At 40.2% G+C, this 22,591-nt stretch overlaps 1 protein-coding gene across 3 annotated transcripts in view; it reads left to right on the forward strand.

Moving 5' to 3' along the window:
• The window catches only part of DAGLA (diacylglycerol lipase alpha), a 98,125-nt gene that overhangs the window by 68,310 nt on the left and 7,224 nt on the right, over window positions 1-22,591 (forward strand). For all 3 annotated transcript variants that reach the window (XM_033928507.1, XM_033928508.1, XM_033928510.1), the window contains exons 15-18: window positions 4,797-4,865; window positions 8,689-8,761; window positions 11,925-12,121; window positions 19,442-19,571. In XM_033928507.1, coding sequence (XP_033784398.1) covers window positions 4,797-4,865; window positions 8,689-8,761; window positions 11,925-12,121; window positions 19,442-19,571 — 469 coding nt within the window. The remainder of the gene's footprint in view (window positions 1-4,796; window positions 4,866-8,688; window positions 8,762-11,924; window positions 12,122-19,441; window positions 19,572-22,591) is intronic.

A 22,591-nucleotide genomic window follows, 5' to 3' on the forward strand; every position in this document is an offset into this window, starting at 1 on the left:
CTTTATTCACCTTGAGTGTTGTCAGTTTGCAGTAGATGTCTCCAGGTGTGAACTCAAAATTCCAAAATGGGTCTTCCGCTCTTTGCTATGTCTGTAAGTGTGGACCGTGCCTCGCTGGTGAAGACCGAGCAGAAGTACTCATTCAGAAGTTCAGCTTTATCGGAATCTGATTCCACGTACTTCCCATCTGGTGTTTTTAGGCGAATTATCCCGTCTGTCTTTCTTTTCCTGTCGCTAATGTACCTGAAGAAGGATTTGTCTCCCTTCTTGAGGTTCTTCTCTAAAGTTTCTTCCACTCGAAGTTTGGCCTTCCTGACTACCGTTTTGACCGCTGCAGCCCTGGCTGTATATTCTAGTTTGGCTTCTACTTCCTCCGTATGTTTGTAAGAAAGTATGTTTGCACGACTTGAGAAGATGGTGGACAAACTTGAAACAGTAGATCAGGCATGGTGCCTATTGAAAAATACTATTGCAGAAGCACAAGATCTCTACATTCTGAGGATTTCCAAAGATCGGAGAACTAAAGGCAAAGGAGAACCGGCATGGCTTACCATACAGGTGAAGGAAGCCATAAAAGAAAAGAAGGACTCTTTCAAAAAATGGAAATGCACGAAGACAACTGAAGCCTGGAACAAACATAAAGATGAACAGAAGAAATGTCACAAGGCGGTGAGGGATGCAAAACAGGACTATGAGGAAAAAATAGCCCGGGAGGCCAAAAACTTCAAGCCCTTCTTTAGATATGTGAAAGGGAAAAAACCTGCAAAAGAGGCAGTGGGACCCCTGGACGACAAGGGAAGAAAAGGGTACATCAAGGAAGATAAACAAATCGCAGACAAACTAAATTCCTTCTTTGCGTCCGTCTTTACGAAGGAGGACACCTCAACAATACCTGAAGCGGAGAAACTGTTTACAGGAGAAATAGAGGACAGCCTCACCACAGTTGAAGTGAACTTAGATCAGATATACTACCAGATCGACAAACTTAAAAGTGACAAATCCCCTGGACCGGATGAAATTCACCCGAGAGTCTTGAAGGAATTGAAGGTTGAAATCGGAGAGTTATTGCAAAAACTTGCAAACCTGTCAATCAGAACTGGTCAGATACCAGACGACTGGAGGAAAGCGAACGTCACGCCAATTTTCAAAAAAGGGTCGAGAGGAGAACCGGGCAACTATAGACCTGTGAGTCTTACGTCTGTCCCCGGCAAGATGATTGAATCACTGATCAAGGATAGCATAGTTCAGCACTTGGACACACACGACTTGATGAAACCCAGTCAACATAGATTCAGGAAAGGGAAATCATGTTTGACGAATTTACAGCTACAAAAGGAGCAGTGTCTCCAAGTTCATCCAGACTAGTCCAAAAAGGATACTCAGAAGTAGTCATTGCTACTCTCCTTCGAGCCAAAACACCAATGACGGTTTCGGCATATGCTAAGGCATGGGAAATGTTTTAGTGCTGGTGCAGCAGAACAAAGTTAGAACTAGGCAATGCCCCAATCTCATCGGTACTGGCATTCCTTCAAAAGGGCAGTGGCATCCCAAGTTTCCAAGTTTTATTTAAAATTTGATAAACGCTTATATAAAATTTTCAAAGTGATGTACATCAATAAAAATACATAGGTAGAACATTGATAGACAGACTTTACACATGACAAGAGAGGAACTATAATTTTAAAGAAAAGAACAGGTAGTGGGGAAAACATCAGGGATGGGGTCACTGGGGTCCCTTAGAGTTCAAGTAGCAGGTCTCTCATGCGAACGGCCCATCTGGACATAGTCTGGTTCTTGAAGGGTACTCTAAGACTACGGCCCCCAGGTGGGCCTGTTTCCATCCTGGAATTTTAATATAGTCTTAGAGGGACACAGTAGAGCGCCGTATGAGCCCTTAGAGGAAGCCTCCCTCATGGATCTCTCGGTCAAAGCAGTCTTCTTGGTGGCCATTACATTCTGCCAGGAGAGTCTCGGAATTGCATCCCTATCGTTCCTCAGGATCACAGAAGTGGGAGTGACCTTGCATAGGGTTCTCTCCTTCCTACCAAAAGTCGTTTCAACGTTTCATGTCGGCCAAGAGGTTAGGTTGCATTTCACCCCACGGGGTTCAAGAAGAAAGGCAAAGGTCTGAACTTCAGTCACCTATCGTATTGAAGGCACATTTGACAAGAGGAGTGGCCTCGGGTGGAAGCAAGGGCAATTCCTCCTGAGGAGATGTGTAGATCAGCCAACTGGTCCTCCCTTCATACTTGCACCAAATTCTACAGAGTGGACATAGCACAGGAGGATGCCACTTTCGAGTCTTCAGTATTATATGCAGGCTCATCTCTTCCACCCTAGACTTTGGGGGACTGCTTAGGTTTAACAAACCTTCCCTATTGCACTGGAAAAAAAGATTAGGTTCTTACCTTGATAATATATTTTCCAGTAGATAGGAATGGTATGCTGAACCCCCTATCTAGCAAGCTATCTGATGTGCCTGCTTTCTGACTCAAGCTTAATAGTGAGCTCCATAACTAGGACTTTTCTGTCAGTCAGACTATCAGATTATGAAGAATCTGTATATATATGTTTGTTTCTTGTTTAACTTGTATTTTCTTACATGTATTGTTCTTCTCAGAGGCTTGTTAATGTTTTAACTACATTACTGTTCATTCGGTGATTGTTTTAAATTCATCTGAGCAGATCAGACACCTGGTTTCAGGGAATTCCCCATACCCCTCTTCTCCTGTTGTCTTCTGTAGGACTGTCACTGACTTTGGTACCGACTGAAGGGGGCAGCAGAGACTGTGAAGAAGGAGGAGGAGTTGAAAAGCTGTGATGACATCTTCTGCAGCCTGCTCACAAGCACAGATGGACAACCCTACAGTTCAGCATACCATCCCTATCTACTGGAAAAGATATTATCAAGGTAAGAACTGCTAGGTCTGTTTACATACAACAGTCTCTTTAATCATATGCTAGAAAACTAGACATATCTTAACTCTGTCTTTAAGACTTTTTCCCAACAGAACAGGATCTGTAAAAAAATAAAACTAGATTCTTGATAGGTGACATAGCATTTACATGCAAGACAGAATGTCCTTTTTAGTGCAATGTGTCTAATAGTCCTGAACTCTAGGGTTATGCATCTGAACCTACAAGTTGCTTGCAGAATAGAAATTATTCATATTTCAACTCTGCCTCCTTCCTAGCAGGCTTATTCCTTCTCCATCAGTTTTTATTCTGCAAGCAAGTTGCTTAGATGTGTTTCTGATCTGCTCTGTGGTTTTATTATTTTGTGGATTTTCCTGTCGTTTTAAGTTGGAGGCACAGTGCCCAGCGGTTTCCTCTTGTTAGGACCTCTGCCTGGGAGAAGATGCAGATTCACGTGGCAGAAGTCTGCTGCTGGCAGAATCAGCCCTCAGGGACACCTGTTTAGCCAGCCTGCTGTAATATTTTTTGGAGCTCAGGGGCCGTCGTCTGAGTAGCTGTTCACATCCCTGATTTATCAGGAGCTTGAGTTCAGGCTGTTTGGCTCCTTCCCTGCTTGGCCAGGATTAATAGTAGGCCAGCTGCGTGGTGCTCCCCCCCTTCACAGTGAGATAGTTCCAGGGGCTAAGGCTTAGTCTGACATCGGTCTGGCAGTCCGAAGACAAAAGTTCGTAGTATGAACTTGTGAGGCAGAGTTCTTCTCGATTTGTTCAAGTTGCACTTCTGACTTGAGGTAGACAAGACACTACAGGAAAAAGTGAATAAGGCTATTATAGCCAAGGGGAAAATCAGGAGGGGGGAGTTTTGGAAGAGTAAAATTGAAGGTTTCTGGGGCCAGAGCTAAGGCCCCCTTCTTCCAGAATCCCTGTAGCTTTTGAATTCAGAGGAGCCTCCTCCCCTCCCCCCCTCCCCCCCCCCCGGCTGTTTTCATGGTGCAAATTCGCTGACAGTGGCCTTCTTGAATTTTAAACAATCTTTTTTTCTGAAGTCCCCATCTGCCTCATACCCCTTCATTTTGTTTAAAATCAATGGGGATGGATCCCTCAGACCTATCTACCCCTGTTTCATGCCAGGTTTGTGCTGGATGGTTAGCCAAGGGGTGTCTATGTGCTGTGGAGCATGCAGAGGGGGGGTGAGGCAGGGGCATTGGGCTCAGCCTCCTCTGGGTCATCCAGGTCTGGGGATCTGCAAGTGGTTCAATCCCCAGGGCCCTCCGAAGGAGATTTGGCTGGGCGCGGACATGTGAATGCCTCAGAGCCCAGGGGACCTTCAGGAAGCCCTTGCTGGGGTCAGCAGGATCTCCTGTGTATGACTTTACCCCGGATTTTGTGAGCTTATTGTAGAATGCTAATTTGGACTGCCAGGGTCCCCCAGTGTCTGCGGATGGTGCGATTGTGAGGGGGCTTTGCCTGCCTTTGGTCTCAATTTGAGTCTGAGTTTCTGCTTCTTAGAAGAGATGCTAAGAGCTCCATAAATGTTAGTGCCGGTTGCACGCAGTTTTGTGTAATTTTGATAATGTTAAACTTGTTTTAGAGCAGAGCCAAAGTCTAGTGTTGGGAAGTTCTCCCCGTTGTCCTCCTTCCAGTGATGTCTTCCATTACAGTGGTTCTTGACTGCTTTTGTACAGACTGAAGGGGCAGGAGCAAGCCTGCTAAGAAGAAGGAGGAATTGAAAGATGAGTGATTTCATGCTGCAAGCAACTTGTGGATTCAGATGCATAAACCTAGCGTTAAGGACTACCAGACACATCTACAAGAAAGAAAATTATAGAGGTAAGAACCTAATCTTTCTTTATTGCTACTTTGGTTTTGTTTCTCTTGCAGTGAGGATGCTATGGAGTATTCCAAAGAGTTTGTAACCTCAGTTGTTCTCGGTAAAGACCTTGTCCCTAGGCAAGTAGAGAAATCTTCCATTGTGGCAATTACTGGTAGCACTGCACACATCCTTTGGTTTGAGTCCTCATTTACCACTCAATCCCTCTCTTTTGATCTTTTGTGTATTATTTATGCTGTCTATCTGTAGTGGTGTAGCTCAGCTTTGTATTAGTATTGTTTAAGAAGGAGCATTATTGATGTCCATATGAAAGTTCAAAAATAACAAAAAGTAGGAACACTTATAATATATAATGTGTATCTTTAAACAAGGGGAAAAAGACCTCAAAATACCCCTAGAATATGATCAACAAGTCACAACTTTTTCGGGGTGGGTATCATCACTGGTCAAAAACCCTTGAATTTTTAATTACTAATTTTTAAATGCAATTTTTTTATTTGCTTTTGTGATTGTTTTTTCTCCTTAAATCATGTTTGTGACTATGTAACAATTTTCTTCTTATGAATGAGCATATATATAACCAGCATCTTATATATCAAGTATTCACATAATATTCATCTTGTTTAAATGTGAAATACTGATGAAACACTTATCTCAATAACTTATTATTATAACTTATGGGTTATTGAGATAAGTGTTTCATCAGTATTTCACATTTAAACAAGATGAATATTATGTGAATACTTGATATATAAGATGCTGGTTATATATATGCTCATTCATAAGAAGAAAATTGTTACATAGTCACAAACATGATTTAAGGAGAAAAAACAATCACAAAAGCAAATAAAAAAATTGCATTTAAAAATTAGTAATTAAAAATTCAAGGGTTTTTGACCAGTGATGATACCCACCCCGAAAAAGTTGTGACTTATTGATCATATTCTAGGGGTATTTTGAGGTCTTTTTCCCCTTGTTTAAAGATACACATTATATATTATGTGTTCCTACTTTTTGTTATTTGGTCACTTCATCTACATTTTTCCATTACTTAATTCAGTTCATATGAAAGTTCAGACATTTGTGGAATTTTAAATCTCCCTTCCCATTGAAAGGACTTTTAAAACACAATCGATAAATCTAATTCTTCGCAACCTTTCAGTAAAGAGGTTTTTCTTTTTTTTTAAAAAACCATAAGGTAAGCAACCTGAGAGTAATCCCAACAAGCATGTATCCTCATTCTGAATTTTGCATCAGGAGAAATAAAACTTAGAGCTATTGTTTTATTGATTTGATTTGATTGGTGTATCTATCTCTTATTTGCAGTAATACCCCCAGTCCACAGTAAAGAATAATATGGGGACAAGGTTTGTCCTCGTCCCTGCAGGCTTTGTCTCTGTCCCGCCCTGTTCCTGCGGGCTCTGTCTATGTCCCCACTCCATTCCACAGACTCTGTTCTCATTTGCGCAAACCTCGAGCACTTGATTTTATACTTTAATAAAAAGATTTAAGTATAAATAGGAACAATATTCTGCGCAACTCTTTATGAATCACAATAGAGCCTTCCATTTCAATCTGGTTTTGGTGCAGTGAGTTACCTATGTTTTTACATAATCTGGGAAGGTAATTGGATTGTCTTTCAAATATGGATGATGAAAAGAATCTAAGCTGTGTAGTGGATGAACAGGAAAATAAATGTCTGTTAAATGTTAGAAATGTTCCTTGATGCCAGCAATGATGAATCTGTTGCAGTAACAGTAAGAAGCATGAGCAACTGGGCACATGATGGAAGGATGTTGCAAATGGTAGGAGTCTGATCAGCAGACAAGGCTCTTGTTGCTACATCAAAGGCAGACAAGAAACAAATTATGCCATTTTACAGTAGTTTATTTAAATCCAAAAGCAGCTTCTGCAGTTTTTTTTAATGTGTTAAGTTTTTACATAGAGAATGACATGGGAATAAAATTTGTGCCTTCCCTGCAGGCTCTGTACCTTTCCCAGTCCCCATAGGCTCTGAACCTATCCTGTCCCTGCAATGTAGAGAATGACATGGGGACAAATTTGTCCCCTTCCTTGTGGGATTTATTTCCATCCCCGGAGTTCTGGCCCTGCCCCATCCCTTCAAGCTCTTGTGCAGGTGAGGACAGAGCTTGCAGGGATGGGGCAAGGACAGAACTCATGGGGACAGGATGGGGATGGAGATAAATTTGTCCCTGTGTTATTCTCTGTCCTTGTCCCTGCCCCACAGATAACTGGGTACCTGTCCCCATGTCATTCTCTAGTCCATAGGCAGGCCATGTTTTCAGGATATCCACAATGAATATGCATGAGAGATTTGCATGCATTGTCTCCTTGGTATTCATATCTCTCTCATTCATATTCATTGTGGATATCCTGAAAACCTGGCCTGCCTGTGGACCTTGAGGACTGGAATTGGGTAGCCCTGACCTAAGGTTAAGAGCAACAGATCTAATATGGCAGTTTAGCTGATTTTGCCTACCTTGCCATTTTTCAAAAGATACTTTACTGAAGGGTTATGAAGAGTTGTTTGGTGGGGGGGGGGGTTAATTTTTGAAACGTAAAATTTTTGTGGTTGACCCTTTAAGGAAAACATCATACATTTTGTGAAGGCACATACATCTATATGCCTTTATACATTTGTCTTCCAAACATTCTTGTGCAAAATTATACCTACACTAAGGCAGGCATAACTTTTCCTCTTAAGTTTGCGCACATATCGGTGACATAGATTAGTGGACCTGAGTGAGTAGGGGCCAACCCAGCTGCGGCACACCTGTGCTGCTACTGGTAAGGATCCCTAGCAGCTGAAGACTACCTACTCCAGCAGCCAGAGCGCTCATCAATCTTGGAAGCTGGTGCCTATGTTCCTTGGGCCATTGTCAGCATGTTGTGTGTGCTCAGTTTTCTCATATAAACTTCCTTACTTCCTTTGGTTTTGGTTTTATTTCTATATATTATCTCACATAAACAGAATCTGAGCATATGTGAGGTGCCAGCAGTGGTTCAGGGACACTGCTGCCAGCTGCCAAGCTTGGTGTGTGATCTGGCTGCTTGAGAAGGTCATCAGTTGGCGAGACTTGGGGATTTCCACTAGTTAAGGTATTTATATTTTGAGATGAGGGGAGGACTGGGAGGGGGGTAGAGAGTAGAGAAGGATGGGGGCAGAAAGAAAAGTTTGTGCTCACCCACTTTGGGTTCAGTACCACACAAAATTGTCTGTCCGGCTATGCCCATGGCGCACACATTTTTTTCTGCACCTAATTTATTGTCATTTTGCATATGCCAATATGTATATGTGTAATGCCTCTGATAAAATTATTCCACTTGTGAAAGTACATACAATGGCAAGGTTGCACATTCTTGCATGCACATTAAGTATAGAGGAGAACTGGCAGAGTAACAATGTATGCACATAATTTATAAAATGCTCGAGATGCGTATACGCTCTTGAACTTGAGTAAATGTACATGAATGCAGCTGTCTGTAATTAATGTAAGGTTTGTGCTAGTATTTTTATAAATGCATAGGTGTCTTTTTCTTTATAAAAGAGACTCCAGATAGATGTATTTTGGCTGCTGGTTATAAAATTGGCCTAAAAAATGAGCATGGCATTGTAAGTCCGCCTCAGCTCTTTCCAGTCTTCACCTTTGTAAATGTCTATTTCTGCATTTGAAATATTTTGTGTTCAAAGAGGTCTTATATAATTATCCCGTAGATGTTGTTTTAACAAATTGGATCTGCAAAAGTCTGAACTTTATTGCACTAGTTGTCTCCTGATTATTCCACCCAAATCTGGATAAGAATCCCCAGATATCAGATAGCCCAAGCATTTTGCATACGCTGTTTGTTGCCAGGGTTCCTTTTGTAAATTTACTTCTCTTCTTTTTCTCCTGCTTCACTGTTTTGTTTCTGTTCTCCCAGAATTGGTCTCTCTCAGCTGGAAGGTTTTCGGCGGCATCTCCTGGATGTCTTGCAACGGAGCAACAAACCTAAGGTAAGTGTTGTTGGCACCCAATGAAAATTATGTCGCAGGGTCAAAGACTGCTACCCTCACCAACATTTCTCATGATATTTTTTTTAGTATTTATGAAATAGTAGAGATTTTCTTCATTCACCTTTAGAACCTTTGGTTTCTTATTCTCTCAAGTTTGGGTTCTAGTTTTGAAAAACTGTGCTGTCTACAAATGTATAGACATGAGAACAAGGAGCTAGGAAATCAGGAGAGTTTTTGGGTTCTTTCCTCTGTTTTAAATGCATAAATTTTCAAACCATGGCTTAAAAAAAAGTGTAAAAAATTAGGGCTGTACATTTAACACATAATGCGTTAACTACATTAAAAATTTTTAATACAGTTGTCTTTCCTCCCCCTGTGCCCATCCAGAATTGTTCTCTCCCCACCCCACATTATAAATTGCATTTTTTTCTCTCCCCAAAACAGCTGCCTTGCCATCAGCGCCCCCCTCCCCACCAGAGATCCACCTTGCCCCCCTCCTTGGAGAACTGCCTTGCCACCATCTCCTCTTTCCTCCACCTGTGGGGAAGAACAGATGCTGGACCTACAAGTGAGGGTGGGGGGATGATAGAGTGAAGTGGAGAGACAAATCTATTTTTACAGTCTCTCTCAAGCAACCTGAAACTACAGTTATCCAGCATCCACCAATCCCCATGGGTGCTGAATAACAGAGTCTACTGTATATATATTGCACTATACAGAAGAAAATGTGAGGGGGCACTTTATGTAATTAATCGTGCGGTAAAAAATTTTTTTTAGTTCAAACAATTTTTATTGGTTTTATCAAAAGGTACAAAAAAGTACACACTTGTTAACAAAGCAAGAAGCCATGGACAGGTTGTACAAACATGTTCATAAAACAGTTAAGAACCAATAAACTAAACACAATACAACTAGTCATATCTTGTCGGTTCAGAACACAAATCCAACACTTATCGGTTAAAAATTTTAATCGATGTGCAGTCCTAGAAAAAATATATCCACTAGCAAAAGAAATGTGAAATTCATAGGAAGGAAATCTGTATGAATACCTTGAAATATTTCCTCTCCTCATTAGAAATGTTCATCTGCAGCAAACCTTATACATTTCTATTCCCTCCTGTCTGTATTCAGTTCTCAATTTTTTTTTTAATTGAATAGAAGTTTTTATTGAAACTCAGGAGTAATATAACACAAACATGTCAATAGCCAGAGAACACCTAAGTTAACAGGAACTAACATTATCCTGTGACGTACTTCCATCAGTTTTGGGTTTTTAAAAAATTTTCCACTTTATGTCAACATATTTAATGTTTTTAATGTAGTAGCTCATATAGGTCCGCATGTACAAAGCATTTTTCCCCAAAGACATAACCTCCCCCCCTTTAGAAAACCATAGCGCAGTTAGTAGCACCGGCCGTAGAGCGGCTTATAGAGCATCAGAGCTGTTACTGCCTTGGCCAATGCTAAAAAACACACTATGGGGGGGGGGAATGAGATTAACATTTCAGTACATTAAAGGATAGGGTAGGGAGTGGGAGCAGTTGACCAAAAACCTTTCTTTATCTTCAAGTCTTAACTTTTTTTTTACTTGCTACTTACCATATGTACTCAAATATAAACCAAGATTTTGGGGCCAAAAATGGGGGTCTCAGCTTATATTTGAGTCATAGCCCTCCACCCCCTGCCGTACCTGAAAAGACCTACCTTGCACACTCTGGTGGTTCAGTGGTGAACCGGATCAGGAGCTTACAGTTTACATATATTTGACTCACAGAGAATGTTAGAGTTTCTCGATATACTTTTTACTTGACTTCCCTGGGCCATCGAGCCTTTTCGTGTTAGCCATTTTTCACTCCATGTCAAAGAGGGTGCTGAGAGGCTTCAAGAAATGTACGTAATGTAATCAGACCATTTCAAGCTCTGATCCCCCATAACTGGTGTGTTCAGTGTATGGGGTCCTGATCTTTGGGACATAATTCATTGTGAACTCTCTCTGAATATGCAAAAGAGACTAAACTCTGAGGACTTTCTTAGAGATCATACTCCACAGGTAACCCTTGAGGGGCAGCATACTGGCTTGGTGTCTAACCCTCCATAAGCCTGGTTCTAAGAGAGAGAGGTTGTAGAAGCTCAGTATTAAAGCTATTTTTCACAGCAACCTGTGAACTACTGTCTGCCTCTGCCGACCCACCCCTAGGCTCATATTACTGTTATACTACTCTTAAATTACCCTCCACAATTCCCCAGCTGCTCTGAGCTTTGCTAATTTAGGAGATAAAAGCTAAACTGTAGGTTCCTTTATAAAAATAGTTTTAGATCTTAAAAGAACAAGCTTTACTTGCATGTGCGATGGGGTTCATAGTCTAAAGCGTGCGAGGACAAAGGCGCGCCGACAACTGAGCACAGGGCTTGATCGTGCCGAAGAAAAAATGTATTTTAAAGGGTTCCAACGGGGGATGTTGATGGGGAACCCCCCACTTTACTTAATAGAGATTGCGCTGGCGTTGGGGGTGGTTGGGGGGTTGTAACCCCCCTCATTATACTGGAAACAACTTTTCCCCTCCCTGGTGCACCATGTGATGCTGGGGAAGAATCTAAGGCTCTGATTGGCTCAGATACCTAAGGCCCCTCCCCTTAGGGTCTTAGGCTTCTGAGCCAATCAGAGCCTTAGCCTCCTCCCTCTGTATCCCATGTGATGCACAGGGAGAGGCATAAGGTCTGTCATCTGAGCAAATCAGGATCTTAGGCCCCTCCCCATGCATCACATGGGATACACGCAAAATATCTGTGCCATTGAAAAAACAACAAGCAGACCTGCCGTTTTTTTCCGATAGCTAAAACCCCTGGGTTTTTTGTTGGGTTTTTTTTTTGTGATGGTGGGGGGGGTTGCATATTCAAACGATGTTCGTGGATCAATCACTTGGCTACTTTGCATGGGGTTTTAGCTTAATTTGCATTGTCGGATTGGAAAATGGGTGACCGAGGGGAAAAACATGCGGTGAGCTGTTTTTGAATCAGGTAGGTAAAAGCGACCATCGCTAAAGCTGTGAAAACAGGTTTAGCGACGATCGCCGACTTTAGTGCATCTAGCCCATTGTGATCATCCTTAGTTGTATGTTGGCTTTCTTCTTACTAAGGCAGAATATTTTTTATTCCCCTACAGTGGCGGATTATCCTAGGTGGAACAAGATGCATCCCAAAATCTGAACTCCCTGATGAGACTGAAGGCATCACTTTGCCCAGTAACCGCCTGTGGACTCATCCCAGTGACCTAACTATTGCCCTGTCAGCCAGTACCCCTCTCTACCCACCTGGGCGCATCATCCATGTGGTACACAATCACCCTGCTGAGCAGTGCTGGTAGGTGCCATTACAAGATGAGGATGACTGCAAATGCTGAACTCTAAGAGAGGAGAGGGTCTGTACACATCTGGTACTGTATGTTGTACAAAAGATGACTCAAGAAGTTTAATCTTATGTCTGGCTAAGCAGTAGGTTTTCTCCCAGGCTAGGTAAATTTGAGATAGAGTTCAGAAATAAAATGATCTCTATAGCCAGAAATACCATCTAATAAGATACTTGCTGTATATAGAATTCAGTCAGTTAATGAGCATACCAAAAATTGGTTAACCCTTTCAGGACCATAAGGATCGTAGGCCAATTTTTGTGGTTTGATGACATTTTTATGGTAAAAAGGGCTTGCAGATGCCAAAAAATTGATTTTTTTTGTGAAATATTATTTTTTTTTTAAAAATCAAACTTCTGGCTTATGGACAGTGTGGCAAGTGAATCTTCTCGTCAATCTTGCAACGACGCTAATGAATGAATGTCGGAACCAGTTTGTTTACATAAAGGCAGTATCATATGGAATCCGTACATATCAAATTTAGAACTGTAGACTATCCCAATCAAAATTTATAGGATTTTAAAGTTATGGGACAAATATGTCCCTTGGTCCTGAAAGGGTTAAGGTGTGCATTATTTTTTTATTTTCTTGTGTACAAATGTGTTGGGGGAGGGGGAACAATAGTTCAGAAAACTACTTTATTGCCCATGCCTGATCATTCCAGATAAGTGGGTTGAGAACCTCTGCCAATAGATGGCAATAGATTAAAAAGTTCAGAGCTGATGTCATTCACTTCAGAGAGGACTAATGCTGCATTCAGTTACGGAGTATTAGAAAATGACATGGTGACAGAATTTGTCACTGTCTCCATCCCCATGGATAACTGCAGGAACATAAGAACATATGAATTGCTGCTGCTGGGTCAGACCAGTGGCCAGCGTGCCCAACAGTCCGCTCCCACGGTGGCCCTTGGGTCAAAGACCAGTGCCCTAACTGAGTCTAGCCTTACCTGCGTATGTTCTGGTTCAGCAGGAACTTGTCTTGAATCCCTGGAGGGTGTTTTCCCCTATAACAGCCTCCAGAAGAGCGTTCCCGATTTCTACCATTCTCTGGGTGAAGAACTTCCTTACATTCTTTAAAATGTTTAACATGTTATACTTTCAAAGCAGAACAGATTTGTAGTTTGAGGAGTCTTCCCATATCCCTCCTTCTTATATGTTCCTATATAGGGCTATCGCCTGCTTTGGTACAAACTGAAGGAGACAGCAGAGCTCTCTGGAGGAGGAGTTGAAAATCTGGAATGCATTCCTGCTGCATGGCTTGCGAGCATGGGGAGAATACCCTAATGTCCAGAATGACACACCTATCTACTAGAAAAGATATTAGCAAAGTAAGAACTTAATCTCTTTATACATGTGTACTATGACTGCACATTGATTAATTGTGATTAAAGACCCAAAAATAATCCAAGGGGACCTTTATTGGCTGTATTTGACAAAACAGAGTGGGACGGCTCTATTAAATTTTATGATAAATATATTAATACTTATTGTTATTTAGATATATATATACAACTTATATCTTACGATGTGCACCTCCATCATTTAAAATAATTCTTTTAGATAGGCTAAATGAAATGCTTGAGAGAGGTTCCTTCCCCAACTATTGGAAACAAATTTTACTAACTCCATTATTAAAAGTTACCAAGGTAAACATAAATCAAACATCTAACTATAGACCAGTTGCATCAATTCCACTTTTTGTAAATTTTATGGAAGGATTAGTAAATACTCAATTAAATTCTTACATAGATAAATTCAACATACTTCATCCTATGCAAAGAGGTTTCCGTAAGGGACACAGTACTGAAAACATTCTGGGATCTCATAAACTGTCTTTTCCATCCCTCAAAAGTGGTGTTTCTATTTGTAAACTAAGGAAACTATTTAAACTAACAGAAATATGGAAAGATATTCCCCTAAGGTTAAGAGAATTAGGTTCACTTCAATCCTTTCGCAAAAATTTGGCTATTCTCAAAATTGTAAGTTTTTTTGTTGTGGGTTTTTGGTTTGTGTTTTTTTTTGGGGGGAGGGGGTTATTTCTTTTAATTTATTGTAAACCGAATCAAGCTTTATTATATGAAGATGGCCCGGTCTGTAAATTCAAGTTCAATTCAGTTCAATCTTTCAAGTGCCTATGATCTAGTTGATCATGTAATATTATTATGATTATTAGATGATATTGGCTTATCTGGAAATACAGACAAACTGAACACATTTTTTGTGTCTGTGTTTACCGAAGAGGATATATGCATCATACCGGAAGCTGACAGGCTATACGCGGGAGACGAAGACAGGAAACTGACAGGGTTGAAGGTCAGTCTAGAAGAGGTATGCAGGCAGATTGATAGGCTTAAAAATGATAAATTCCCGGGGCCGGATGGCATCCATCCGAGAGTAATCAAGGAACTGATTCAACTAATAGCTAATCTGTTAATCAAATCAGGAAGGATTCCGGAAGACTGGAAAGTGGCGAATGTTACACCGATCTTCAAGAAAGGTTCGACGGTAATCTGGGAAACTACAGACCGGTGAGTCTCACCTCGGTACCAGGAAAGATGGTAGAGGCGCTGATAAAGGACCGCATCATTGAGCACCTTGATGGACACAATCTGATGAGGACCAGCCAGCACGGCTTCAGCAAAGGAAGATCTTGCTTGACGAACTTGCTGCACTTCTTCGAGGGAGTAAACAGGCAGATAGACAAAGGTCAACATTGTATATCTGGATTTCCAGAAGGTGTTCGACATGAACGATTACTTCAAAAAATTGCAAGCCGTGGAATCAAGGGTGAAATACTCGTGTGGATTAAAAACTGGCTGGCGGATAGGAAACAGAGAGTGAGGGTAAATGGACAATACTCAGACTGGAAAAGCGTCACCAGTGGAGTGCCGCAGGGTTCGGTGCTTGGACCTGTGCTCTTCAACATATTTATAAACTATCTGGAAATTGGTATGACGAGTGAGGTGATTAAATTTGCAGACGATATTAAGTTATTCAGAGTAGTGAAGACGCAGGAGGATTGCGAAGATCTGCAACATAACATAAACGCGCTTGAGAAATGGGCCGCAACATGGCAAATGAGGTTCAACGTGGATAAGTGTAAGATGATGCATGTCGGTAACAAAAATCTTATATAGGATGTCCAGGGTGGTACTTGGAGAGACCCCCCCAGGAAAGAGACTTGGAGAGTACTGGTTGACAAGTCGATGAAGCTGTCCGTGCAATGCGCAGCAGCAGCAAAAAGAGTGAACAGAATGCTAGGAATGATTAAAAAGGGGATCACGAACAGATCGGAGAAGGTTATCATGCCACTGTACTGGGCCATGGTACGCCCTCACCTGGAATACTGTGTCCAGCACTGGTCGCCGTACATGAAGAAGGACATGGTACTACTCGAAAGGGTCCAGAGAAGAGCGACTAAAATGGTTAAGGGGCTGGAGGAGTTGCCGTACAGTGAGAGATTAGAGAAACTGAGATTAGAGGATTCTGAGAGGTGACATGATCGAAACATTCAAGATACTTAAGGGAATAGACTTAGTTGATAAAGACTGGTTGTTCACCCTCTCCAAAGTCGGGAGAATGAGAGGGCACTCTCTAAAATTAAAAGGAGATAGATTCCGTACAAACGTAAGGAAGTTCTTCTTCACCCAGAGAGTGGTTGAGAACTGGAATGCTCTTCCAGAGGCTATTATAGGGGAAAACACCCTCCAGGGATTCAAGACAAAGTTAGACAAGTTCCTGCTGAACCAGAACGTACGCAGGTAAGGCTGGTCTCAGGGCACTGGTCTTTGACCTATGGGCCGCCGCGATAGTGCATTGCTGGGCAAGATGGGCCACTGGTCTGACCCAGCAGCGGCAATACTTATGTTCTTATGGTTTAAAAATGTCTTTAAAAGAACTGATAAAGTAAAAATGTCCAAAATGATATCCAAAGAATGGTTTCTTCCTTATGGTGTCCCCCAAGGTTTTCCTCTTTCACCTGCCCTGTTTAATATCTTTCTGCATTCTTTAGGTTTTACTCTGGAAAAAGCTAAATTCATGTCATCTATCTATGCATTCCTTTTTCATGTTCATTAGATCATATTAAATTAAAACTGAATTACTGCATGAATTTGTTAAAGAATTGGATGTTAATTATCAACTTAAATTAAATAAGGATAAAACGAAATTGTTAAACCATGAATTGCAATACGAAATTTTTAACCATAAATAAGATTGATTTTCCATGGCTAATGTAATAATATTAGGAGTTCATTTTGATCACAATCTTTCACTATTACCTCAGGTCAACCTCTTAATAAAAAGTCTTGGTCTTTTCTGGAAACTCAGAAGGATTAGAAAGTATTCAGATAATTATCAGTTCTGCCTAGTAGTTCAATCTTTAGTTTTGCCCTCAATTGGGCTATTACAATGTTGCCTTCTTAGATTGCCCAAAATTTAAAATAAAAAAAACTCCATACTCTAAAGAATACAGCCAATTAATCTTCAGATTGAGGAAAAATGATACGATTACACCTTACCTATGTGAACTGCACTGGCTACCTATAGAAGGGTGAATACTTTTTAAATTCTATTGTATATTATTTAAAACACATTTTGGAGAAACTCCAGGTTATATGCCTCAACTCATTTTTCCAATAATCCATCTTTGAATCTGAGAAATAATGATACTTTTCAGTATCCAGTCATTAAGAATTTTAGCTCCACATGGGATTATCAAGCAGCAAAACTTTAGAAAACTTTACCGACTAATATTAACCAGCAACCTAATTTTAAGATATTCAAAAAAGACCTAAAGACCTATCTATTTCAAGAATTTGTTATTAATAATTCTTAAATATTGTAATACTATTTAATAATTTGTATCTTCTTAATAATTTATGTAAACCGCTGTAAACTTCATAGAAGTATTGGCAGCATATAAATAAAAATGGTATTGTATTGCAATTAAAAAATTTTAATTGCATAAAGCATCCCCCTCCTCGCCACATACACATTTCCTTCTCTTCTTGTACAGTGGCAAATAAAGACTGCAGAAGTAAATTCTCAGAATCAACATGTTTTAATTACTAAACTGAAAATAAATAATTTTTCTTACTCTTTGTTGCCTAGTGATTTAGTACAATAAAATCACCAAGTAACAAAGAGTAAGAAAAATTATTTATTTTCATTTTATTAATTAAAACATGTTGGTTCTGAGAATTTACTTCTGCAGTTTATATTTGCCACTGTATAAGTATAGAAGGAAATGTGAAGGAGGGGGAGGCGCACTTTATGTGATAAAAAATTTAAATTGCGATTAATCGATGTGCAGCTCTATGTATACATTCACATGCAAATACTGAAATTCTGCTTGAGCACTATTCTGTATAGAATGTGCAAATATTACATAGCATATATTTTATAGATAGGCATACACTTATGTAGAGTCTGGGCAGATCATGAGCAGGACTCATATGCATGTATCTTATACAGTACTATAGGCCTGTTTTACAAAGCTGCGTTAGCGGCTGCAGCGCGGTAACGGCCCCGAAGCCCATAAAAATTTAAAGGGCTTCGGGGCTGTTGCCTCGCAGCAGCCGCTCGTGCAGCTTTGTAAAACAGGCCCTATAAGTGATATTCATTTAGGCACCAGCACTTATACCAGCTCTATGGCATATATTTCATCTGTTAGGCTAGTATTCTGTAAAAGAAAGTAGGTGACCTCTGGGAGCCTATATGTAAGCATATTGTTACTGAATTACCCCCATGGCTAGTTTAAGAGGCAAAATAAAACTGTGCTAAGTAGGTTTCTATAGATACATAGGTGCCTATACGTTTTAATAAAATTGCACCTACATTGCTGGCTTGGGCACATAACACTTGTTCAAAATCAAATATAAGTTTCACTGAATACATTATTTAAGTACATGTTTAGATTTGCTTATTTATTTTATAATCTATGTATATACTTGTGAATGTCATCCACACTCTGCCCAAACTCCTCCCTGTATATGCCATCATGTCTAAGCATAAGCTTTTATGCCAGTTGGAAGGTTATATAAGATTTTTACGTTTCGATTTGAAAGTTCAATACGAAAAATATAAATACAAGCAAACGGTTTGACTTAAGATTTTGGGGGAAGTATTTTTAAGCCAATGATTGGAAAATGGTAGCTACTACTTATTAGATGCCCGGTTGGCTTTTTTGAGGCTATTTTCCTCCTTTTTAAAATCATTTGTGGGGTTAAACATCTTTTTGTTATATAGAGTGGATATTTTTGTTTGTTTCATTGATTATACCCACACTTTTCTCATTTTTTGTTTTGTTTTGGTAATTTATAGAATTGCTGCTGTACAGTGGATTTGTGGTTGTAAATATTTTTAAGGGTATTGTGTGTAGATTTCACTGTATAGCAGATTTTATTGTTTATTTTATTTACCATTTACTATACCTCACTTCCTCATAGATATCAGAGCAGTTTACATACAGTTGTAGTCAAAATTAGAAAAGCAAAGAAAAGGGTCCAAAGATAAAAGTCCAGATTACAGCGTTCACAATGGAGCTGGCCAGCCTCCCATCCCCCCACCGCCATATTCACCAAATGCAAGTAAGAAAAAGTACATTTATAGACTAGTTTTAAATTTTGAAAGTTCTGTTTTCACTCTAAGATACTGTGACAAAGAATTCCATAGAACAGGTGCTAAAGAAAAAAAAAAAAAGCAGATTAGTGGATACAGCTAAGCACGCATTTGCTATAGTTTGAATTACTAAGTGGTTTAGCTATTGAAAGTGAAGGGCTCTTCTTGGAATATATTATTTAATATTCAGATACGTAGATTGGAAGAATGCTCTATGTGCTAATATTGTATGTTGGCAGAATAACTGAGCATGTCCAAAGTGATAGTACAGTAGGGTTGTAGTCCTGTAGTTAATGGATCTATGGAGCATTCCCTCTCAGAGAAAATGGTGCTGAGGCCAAAATAAAAAGATCAAATTCATGAGAATAATTCCCAAATGTCTTCCACAGTTGCTAGTAGTGTGAATGATGAAGAGGCATTGAGCCAATGATGTGATCTTTAAAACAACCGTAGAGTTGAACATGGAGACAGTCAAGTTTGATGCTCTGGGGCATTGCAATGCTGCAGCTATACATATAACCTTTCAATTTCTCCTCCCCCTTCCTTTGTTTTCTCCATATTTTTTTTCATGATCCTATCTAAACTGTTCTTTATTTTTTTTTCCTGTCCTCCCTCTTTCTCTTCTGTTGCTTTCTGTGATTTCTTCCCTAGCTTTTGGGAGCAGGAAGAACCAACTTACTTTGCAATCTGGGGAAATAATAAAGCCTTTGAGGAAGTGATTATCTCACCAGCAATGCTGAATGAGCACCTGCCGCATGTGGTCATGGAAGGTCTAAACAAGGTAAGAGTGAAACCTTTAGATACATATGGGAGCTAGGAGTATTAAACATGCTGCCATTACACCTGAAAATTTGAGCCTCACAAAGCATGTCTCAAAAACAGTTTTCTATGCTTGCTCTATCGAAATCATTCCAATTCCCCTTCATCCTGGGGGACTCGCCAAGTTCAAGAGTAATTATTTATGGAGCGGAGGAGTGGCCAAAATGGCAGCAGCATGAGCTCCAAAGAGCGAGAAATTGTGAAGTTCTACTGCTATTTTAAATTTCACCTTTGGAAGGATATTCCGCCCACTAAAAGAAAGGAGATAGAGAGGTCGATGCCCTCGCCGCCTTCTGCTTAAACCCCAGTATAGCAGAAGATCAACCTCTTCTTATAGGAGACCCATTCAGATGGAACCAGGGAGTTGAGACCTGCTGTGAGGGCTGACAACAAAGCGTCTTCCTCCTTGGGGCATGAAATATCTTTTACCTCCAATATCCCTCCATGTCAAGCGATGTCATTGTTGGTTAGTGGAAGATCTTGAGGAGCAGAAAATGCTGGGAGCAGGGTCTCTTGTGAGGGCACGCCATCAAATGGAAGATCATCCGTAGAACAGACCTTTGGAGCAGCAAACCTTGCAGCTCTCACGGAGGTTACTTTGGTTTCAATTGTGCCGTGTTTCAGAAGTTGGACTCTACAGTAACCAAGTAAATTGGAGAGGTAAAGGTAATGTCAGGTAAATTTGAGGACTTGGTTAAAACTGTAGAGTCGGTTAAAATTGATCTCTCTGGTTGGACTGGGCAAATTAAGGAAGATATTAAACAGCTACAACAATTTAAGATTGCATCTGTAAAAAAGAGTGCCGTTTTTCATAAAAAAATTGAACTTATTGAAAACTATAATAGACGCTTGAATTTACGCCTGCTAACCCCTGGGGTGATGCCTTTGGATCCTTTTAAAAAGTATTTGATAGAAAATATTAAATTTACCACTGAAGCTATTCCCCCGTTTGCCAACTAAAGAAAATTTCTAGGGAAAAGGGGAAAAAGACAGCAGGTGGCAGATTGACAATAATAATAATATATCTGCTATCTGTTACACCTGAAAGAGCTACATTGCTGGTGTCCTTTGATTTTGAGCAGGATTTAAATATAGTATTAAGGTTATATTTAAAAAATGCTCCTACATTGTTTGGAGGACAAAAGGTTTGGATATACCTAGTTGTCACAAAGTTCATTCAAGAACAAGGAAAGCTGCTTCTTTCAATGAAGCAAGAGACTTAAGTTTGGGAAAACTTTTTTTGCTGGTGTACCCCTGTAAATGCCTTGTTCAGTTTGGAGAATCCAAATATATATTTTATGAACATTTGAAGGCATTTCTCAGAATAAAGAAGTTTTATAATTAGAGTCGTTTTTTAGACATTTTTGGTTTATTCTCCTTTTATCTTTGTGACCCCTCACCTATATTGTGGTCTAAGGAAGAGTGAAAATGTGTAATTTCAAGGAAGATAAAGGGGGGGGGGGTTATGTTTTGTTTTAGAGGGGATCTCCCAAAGTATACTTATATCTAAATCTATTTTCCTCCTGTATTTCTTGAAGCAAGAGTAGTCTTGTGATTAAATTTCAAATTCTAATAAAATATTTTTTTTAAAAAGAGTATTTATTAACTGCCTTTATGAAGAGATTCATCATTTGGGACTATGCCATACATAGGATTAAAAAAAACTCCATACCGCCCACCTAAAGAGTCTATTTTCAGCTCCCTCCAGAAGACCCTCCTTCACCAAGAATTCTCAGTTCTTCTCCAGCAATAGAGTCTGTTCCTCTGCAGGAGAGAGGCCTGGGGTTCTACTTAAAAGTATTTCCCAATACAAAAAAAGACCAGAGGCCTAAACAAAGACATGTTGAAGGAGAAATTATGCATGGTCTCTCAGGGAACCTTTCTACCCCTACTGTAGAAAGGAGATTGGCTTTGCTCTCTAAATCTAAAAGAGGCATACACTCACATTTCCATCCTGCCTGCACACAGGAAGTACCTCTGCTTCTGTGTAGGATCTCAGCATTTCCAATACAAGGTCTTGCCATTCTGTCTAGTCTCTGATCCTCATGTCCTCACAAAGTGCCTAGTGGTAGTGCCGGGGTGTGTGTGGCACAATGGTTAAAGCTAAAGCCTCAGCACCCTAAGATTGTGGATTCAAACCCGCTGCTCCTTGTCTCTTAATCCCCCCCCCAATTGCTTCAGGTACATTAGACATATTGTGAGCCCGCCGATACAGACAGGGAAAAATGCTTGAGTATCTGAATAAATTTACATAAACCATTCTGAGCTCCCCTGGGAGAATAGTATAAAAAATTGAATGAATAAATAACCCTTCACACATGGGGATTTCACATATTTCCCTACTTAGACAACTGGTTGATCAAGGCCTCATCACAAACAGCTCAGATTGCTGTAAATAATTTTGTCTTGAGCTTCTTGGTTTGCCGTCAACTACCAAAAGTCACATCTACATCTGCCTCAAACCTTGGAGTTCGTAGAGGCTTTCTTGGACACAATTGAGGGTCAAGTTTTTCTACCAAAATAGAGCGTCAACAATCTTATCAACCTGTGTTAGTCTCCACCATCTTACTTGGAGTCTGCCTTTCCAACCCCTTCAGCATTAAAAACTCCTAACCACAGATGCATCATTGCTGGACTGGGTAGCTCATTTGGATGGTCTACACACTCGGAGAGTGTGGTCATATCAAGAATAAAGCCTCCATATCGGTCTTCTCAAATTACAAATGATAGGAAATGTTCTCAAAACATTCCACGACCATCTATACCCCCAGGTAGTTCTCATCCATACAGACAGCCAAGTTGCCATGCTGTATCTGAACAAACAAAGGAGAACAGGATCTCATCTCCTATGTATGGAAACCATACAAATTTGGACTTAGGCAACTGCTCATGGGATACTTCTCATGGCGGTTTACATAGCGGAGAAGCAGAAACTTATTGCGGACAAGTTGAGCAGACTTCTGCAACCTCACAAATGGTCTC

Source organism: Geotrypetes seraphini, chromosome 19 (genome assembly GCF_902459505.1).
Source record: "Geotrypetes seraphini chromosome 19, aGeoSer1.1, whole genome shotgun sequence".
In the NCBI taxonomy this organism is placed as follows: domain Eukaryota; kingdom Metazoa; phylum Chordata; class Amphibia; order Gymnophiona; family Dermophiidae; genus Geotrypetes; species Geotrypetes seraphini.